The 6,613-nt window shown below is 37.3% G+C and overlaps 1 protein-coding gene across 5 annotated transcripts; it reads right to left on the bottom strand.

Annotated features, from left to right (window-relative positions):
- Nucleotides 1-1,119: 1,119 nt before the first annotated feature.
- On the bottom strand, nucleotides 1,120-5,055 carry LOC113357177 (RNA-binding protein 28-like). 5 transcript variants are annotated; one of them, XM_026600494.1, is made up of 10 exons: nucleotides 4,952-5,055; nucleotides 3,983-4,176; nucleotides 3,686-3,770; nucleotides 3,307-3,583; nucleotides 2,952-3,147; nucleotides 2,651-2,861; nucleotides 2,487-2,557; nucleotides 2,154-2,325; nucleotides 1,820-1,949; nucleotides 1,120-1,452 (listed from the first exon to the last, which is right to left on the bottom strand). In XM_026600494.1, exons 2-10 carry the CDS (start codon nucleotides 4,129-4,131, stop codon nucleotides 1,319-1,321), a joined length of 1,425 nt encoding a protein of 474 aa, XP_026456279.1. In that variant the 5' UTR covers nucleotides 4,132-4,176; nucleotides 4,952-5,055; the 3' UTR covers nucleotides 1,120-1,318. The 5 variants fall into 5 exon arrangements, with proteins under 5 accessions (XP_026456279.1, XP_026456280.1, XP_026456281.1 ...); XM_026600495.1 differs by lacking the exon at nucleotides 4,952-5,055 and having other exon boundaries at nucleotides 3,967-4,176; XM_026600496.1 differs by lacking the exon at nucleotides 4,952-5,055 and having other exon boundaries at nucleotides 3,686-3,786; nucleotides 3,983-4,169.
- Nucleotides 5,056-6,613: the final 1,558 nt, after the last annotated feature.

Raw genomic sequence — 6,613 nt, 5'->3', positions numbered from 1 at the left:
AAGAACGATGAAGAAAAAAAATTTTCTCGAAAACCCTAGCGAGTATGCCGGAACTGGTTGTAGAAATGGGGGATATTTGATTTGGTTTTTGATTTTATGTTTTAGTTGAAAGGATATAACAATCTTTTCATAATGTCTTTTAATTAATGTAAGGGTGTTTTAGTAATTTCGGCCCAAAAAACACCCCTTAGCTGACACCTTTGGTTGGAGGAAGTAATTCATATCCCCCAATTAGTTTTCATATCCCCCAGTCGCACCTTCCATATTTATTGTTGTATAAGGATATATTTATTGGGTGTCAAAAGTAAGGACATATAAATAATGTACCCCTAATACTAATGTAAAGAAAATAGGTATTTTTGGTAGGAGACCCCTAAGTTATTTAGTTGTCCCTATTTTTTACATATTTACATAAATACCATTGTTTTGTTTTAAAAATAGATCAAAAATTATAAAACTTAATATTTTTTAAAATATGTACTGAATTTTTGTAAAATTTATATATTTGAAAAGCTCTTTCAAAAGCTCTTTCAATTACTATGTAACGAGTACAAATAACAATAGTAAATTTTTGTTTTAGGAAAAAAAACTCATTGCTTTCAAATTTAGTATTGTTGGATGAGTAAAATTCAAACATGTGCATCGCACATGTGTTCTTACTAATAAAATTCAAGCATGTGCATCACACCATACTCACACTATTAGGCTGAGCGAAATTGGCATAGCAATGAGTGCTTGTCAAAATACCAGCAATGAAAACCAACAGGAAAAGATTTGAAGCTATTAAGTATATTTTGACAAGAAACCATCTTTTAGGTGTTCAAAGAAAAAGAAACCTTCAAAAATTCAACGAGATGTGTTAGTTGCTTTCTGTGTAAAAATTAAAAGATGGACACACTCTCACGTGTCATGTCTCGCCCACCGCTGTCCAATGTAGGTAAAAAAAATAATATGGCAGTTTACTCCTGCTGCAATTGTTTTGAACCAAAATAGTAGTCGATTTCAATTCATTCTGGTCATGATCAAGTATGAAACCCGGTGTTTTAGCATATACCAATAGGGTCACGATTTGAATACTCATACGTTCTAATAGTCCCTCCATCTAGGATGTCAGCAGTAGGAGCTCAAAAAACAAAGTTTTTGTCTGCTAAGCCATAAAAGTAATATGGTTCTGTTATGCTTAAATGTTTAAGAAAATAAAAAACTATAGCTTCCTGAGAAGGAATTTTGAACTAGAATTATCTGGCTCGCTTAAATGCCGATTTTAATAGTTTTAGTTGTTTGGTGGCAGAAAGATAGACAGAACTTTAGTTGGCAATTATTGAGGTCGTGGCAAGAATTCTGTGCCGGCATGGGTCTGCAAACGTTCTAGCTTCTCCCGAAGTCGTTTCGGTGACTGGATATTCTCGACAGCGAACTCAACGATGGGGCGATGCCCAGGGCCAAAAGGTTCTGCAAATGACAAGTGGCATGTGAAATTAAAAAAAGAAGTCGACCATTTCCATTTTCGCTCCATTTTTGCTCCTATTTATTTTGCATAGTATATATAGAATGACTTGCAGTATTGCAGAATGGCCTTCCTACGTAAGTATTTATCTAATGGAAATTCAGAGAGAACGATCTCCTTCTAGTTCTACTCATCATTTAGATCACCTTACCTAAAATCAACTTGTTCTAAAATCATTTAGATCACCTCACCTAAAATCAACTTGTTCTAAAATATGCATACATCGATCATGGTTTAACGATTTCGTTTTTCACCAACAACCTTGTATAGTTTGGTTACAGATTTTATCAAAATGATATCAAGAATACTTACTAGCATTATTATTAAGAGCATTCAGGGCTGCAAGTGCATGTTCATAATCCGAGAACTCGACGAAAGCTGTTCCTCGTTTAAGGCCTTTCTCCGTCGCCTTTGCATGCTTGCTTTTTCCTAAGATTTCTAACTGCATAATCAGCAATATAAGTCGGTAAGATTTTGACATTCAAAACTACTAGTCAAGATGTAATCCAGTTTCAGCAGCTCTGATTCTCTGAATATTTTACAGGGGAACAGAAGCTATTAACTCATCCTCCTACTCCTCGCCGGAATAAGTTAGGTCAAGATAAGGAGAGAATAACAGTTTCAAAAATAATTTTCAGAAATGTACCTGTTGGATGACACGAGTTTGTTTGCAATCAGGGGAAAGAATTGCATCTAGAATAATATATTTAAGCTGCTTCTCAGAGAGTATCATTGGAAAATTGTATACAGCGAGTCTAGTTCTCGAAACATGGAAGTCAGGAGATGATTGAATCTTATCGTTCTTTCTCGTCTCCAACCTGGAAAAAAATTGCATGTAACATGTTATACAAGTCCATCTAAAACCCCAACTGAACTTTATAAACACAGTTGTATATATCACTTGAAGAAACCCCAACCGAACTTTGGAAGACCCTCGATATATATGAGAGAGAGACCAGTGTATATAAAAATTACTTACACTTGGCGATGGTACATATCACTTGATGAAACACCTTCAGCATCACGAGAGCCCTTGAGAATAACACCTATCTAGTGACAATCATGGAAAAGATGGGTTAGAATTAATACCTTTATATCAAAATTTAACTTACCATTTATGACAAACCAATCGCTGATGAATACCTTTGCAAGCTCAAGGTTGCGTTGGTCAACATCATCACTTTTCGCCTTTTCAAGTTCCTTATCGCGGGCTTTCTTGTCCAAGGCCTTAATCACAGTTAGTCGTCTGCCATTCAGAAGAATTCTTGAACCTCCTGTATAACGTGCCGCTGCCACCGCAGCATCAGCCTCGTCTGGTGTACTGAACTTGAGGTAACCAGTTCCTGTTTGTCGCCTGCCCATAGGAGCAAAAGAAAAATCATGAACATTATCCTGAATGGATATAATGTAATCAAGGATGTAGTAAAAAAGGGATGATGCATACCAAGTGACTTCGTGAAGAACAGGGAAATACGACAGCACTTCCCTGAAATCAGAGAACCGTTTCCTCACCTCTTCATTATCAGTACGAAATGGGAGATTGCCTATGAAAACAGTTCTCTGCAAATTACTCTGTTCTTCCATCCTTTCATGCTCTGCCAGTGTAGTCTCACCAGGCCGTTCAGGATTCACCGGCGATTCTGATTTTGAAAATGGAAGCTGGCATTGTCATAAAGGGACTTCCCATTCGATATTGAGGGGATGGCTTTGTTACTCTTAGTCGCCTACCTAGAGTTCCATCCGCCTACATGGTAATACCTACTCACGCAACAGAAGTTCTAGCATCGTTAAAAGTTTACCTGATTGCTTTGGGTACAGAATGTCATAATGTCCAGGGAACAGGCGGTAAAGCAAGGTGATGAAAGGTTTCACAGAATCAGCATCGCCTTTGCTAGTATTTGGAACAGCACCAACAGTTGGGACAAAATCATAATGATATACACTGACACCCTTAGGATCATAGGATCTGCAGGCCAGGTACATCACACGGATGGGAACACCCAACGCGTCAGACAAGGCAGTGATTTGAACATTGTCGCTCTCTTCCCCCATCGGTTCCAAAGAGGTCTTACAATACTGATCCAATACCATTCTAGTTAAAATTTTGTGTTTGATTATGCATGGTGATGAGTATAATTTATTCATGGAAAATTACACAAAGAGGAGATCACAAAATACCTCATCCACGGTTGTATTTGCTAAGCACAATACGAAAGGTTTGAAAAATTCAGAACGCCTACGGATTTCACCAGAAGTAACAAATCTGAAGAACATTACAACTGCCAAACAGCTTTATCAGGAGATTGCGGAAAATTATGAAAAACGTAAAGCCAAATAACATAAGTATAACTTTATCACCAGAGAGATACATAAATATTTACCAAGTTGGATTATTACAAAGAAAAGAAGGAAATAGCACATGGATCAGTTTCAAAGAAAAGCTTATAAGTGGCTCTTGCCTTGTCGCCAACATACGGTATTTTCTCAGTTGCTGCAGCCTGAATGGAATTATACTGCTGCATCTTATCAGCATCTGTGAAAGTCGCCCAATCAGTAGTTGTGAAGCCTGGGTCACGCATTTGATACTCTACCTCCTCTATTGCAAGTGACTCCACGAGCTGCATTGTTCTTGAAGAAAAATAAAAGTGTCTTCTGTAATTCGTAATAACCTGTGGAAAATCCATATTGAAACTTCAAAAAAACAAATAAGAAAACTTCCGCAGACAATAGAAATACAAAATTACCACTAACTAACCTATCAAACCTGACTTTTTCAAGTACAAAAAAAATACAAATTACCCCGTCAACCAGATCAAATAACAAATCTCATAATCTTTGAGCACCATATAATCTTTGAGCACCATGATATGCATGACTGACCAGTACTGACCAATAATCCCATTAGGAATGACAAAGATATCAGTATGACCCATGGCCTAAATCCAGCCAATCAAACAGTCTAATAATTCCATGACACACCATTCCCTTAACTCCTGGAAATTTAATTTTAAAAAAGAATAATCTAAGATGCTTCACCACTGTAATAAAAAAAAATCAATCACCACCACCACTTTCCAAATCACATCACCAGAATACCCCTTGCCAATAACATTACCACGTTACTACAAACCCATCGTTATACTAAAGAACCCCACACTTGATCAATTCAAGTATAAGAAATGTATTTGTGTTTACCCACCACTACACCTCACCCTCTTATCTCCTTGATCCTAATAGAAATCATCGAACATCCAAATAAATCGAAGAAAATCAGAATCCTAGAAGTATCCTTACAACTACAAACCGATCATTACACTTACCCATTTCATCATAGAATTAAATTAAAGTTAGGGTTTCTGAAATAATTCTGCCACAAGAATCGGAAATCAAAATCAAACAGAGTATACATAATATAATTCAGATCAGAGAACTGAAAATCTTTACCAAAATATCGAGGCTGAATTCCAATTCTTTGTCGTCTTGATCGAGAGATCGAGCGATATCTCTATTTAGGGTTTACGCTCAGCGAGTGACATCGTATATTTTTTATATTATAATATTATAAAAAAAAGTGCTATCTGTCTATCAGGATATATCCGACCATCGATTTAGTCATCTGATAGCGGGGATCGTGAGTTGGACGCGGAATATTTTCGTGCGTCCGATCCCTTGGTTTCCGGATATTGTTTACTTGATTTCCCTTCAAAATAATTACATCCGTACGTTGGATTAATCGTACGTTGGCGTTTGTGAGAATTGCTACCGTTTCCTTATATGGCTCGGTTTCCTACTGCGGACCAACATCAATAGCTAAGTGAATTTCCTATTATAGAACCATAACACAGCCGTTTGTTCGAAGTAATAACCGGACGTCCGTCCAACACCTTTTTTTTTGTTTGATTGAACACCTAACTAGGTTTTGCGTATGTTGTTTTTTTCTTTCCTTTTTTGTGATTCTGTGTAACACCTAATTCTGTGTTACAATTTATTACGGATTTCCTTATTAATTGGTTCCCTAAATCATTACCAATTTCCTTTCCTGAAACAAAAAGTTAACCTAAAGTCCCGATGACATGGTTTTGTGAACATAGCTATAAATTTGGTAATCAATGATGATCCATCGTGAACACTTTTGTTAGCATTACAAGTAGGAGATATGGGTTTCGAATTCGTGAGGATGGAGTCTCGAGACGAGAAATCATGACTGATAGTGTTGCAGCCGTTTGGAGTTTGAATGGACGGAGAGCATTATAGAAGAGAGTTTGAGTTAAACAGAGATTAAGAATGTTAGGTCTCTTGAGGATTCAAGTTCACAGCCACAATCGAGCTGGATTCAGTTGTATCCGAGAAAACAGTCGAGGAAGAACCTAGGTGAATGGGTGTGATTAATTGTGTGTTCCGAATCTGCAGGTACAGAGCTATATAAAAAGAGGACAACTCCGCGTCCACGTCCTCAATGGGCGATACAAGTCAACTACTTGAGAAATGTTCCAACGGAGTAGCGTTATCTCCTCCCGAAATTACACTTCCACCACCTCCTTCCCATTTCCGCGCGTTCATAACCACCTGATTTTCATGCAACACCAAACATTCCTTCCATCACCTACATCCAAAGCAACACAACACCTTCTCATGCTAATACCATCAGTACCTTGCAGTCGGAACCATCCTCACCTGCAGGAGGATATCAAAGACGGATTAAGCTTATAAAGCTTATAAATATCACGGATACGTACGACGACCGGATAAACCCGTTCTGATAGTATTTATATCAAAGATATGATGAGATCTTTTCGCCTCATCTTACTTTTGTTGGATGATGTTTTTTGTTAAAGTGGCCTTTTTGGGCGGTCCGTTATAGTGCCTATGTTTCTGTTAATGACTGATTGTATCCTATCTACAAAGATTCTCCATGGAAGTTCAGGGTTAATGGAAGTTCTTAGCGAGTGAATCTGTCATCCCAGCGAGTGAATATATCACAATTATCTTGGTATATGGTTCATGTTCTACGTATGAATTTTTAAGGTTTGTTCTTAGGTTCGGTTAGACTGTCTCCATTTATATTATTATCATATGTATCTGTATTTGTTCAACTATACTTTTGTT

The sequence above is a fragment of the Papaver somniferum genome, chromosome 3 (genome assembly GCF_003573695.1).
Source record: "Papaver somniferum cultivar HN1 chromosome 3, ASM357369v1, whole genome shotgun sequence".
Lineage (NCBI taxonomy): Eukaryota > Viridiplantae > Streptophyta > Magnoliopsida > Ranunculales > Papaveraceae > Papaver > Papaver somniferum.
This window is presented reverse-complemented; position numbering and strand designations above follow the sequence as displayed.

Excerpts from the sequence above, each read along its gene's own strand:
- LOC113357177 (XM_026600494.1), bottom strand. The coding sequence starts at position 4,131 with ATGCAGCTCGTGGAGTCACTTGCAATAGAGGAGGTAGAGTATCAAATG. Across the intron at positions 3,584-3,685 it reads CAAATACAACCGTGGATGAG|TATTGTAAGACCTCTTTGGA; the intron begins GTATTTTGTGAT and ends GTATTGGATCAG. Across the intron at positions 3,148-3,306 it reads TCTGTACCCAAAGCAATCAG|AATCGCCGGTGAATCCTGAA; the intron begins GTAAACTTTTAA and ends TTTCAAAATCAG.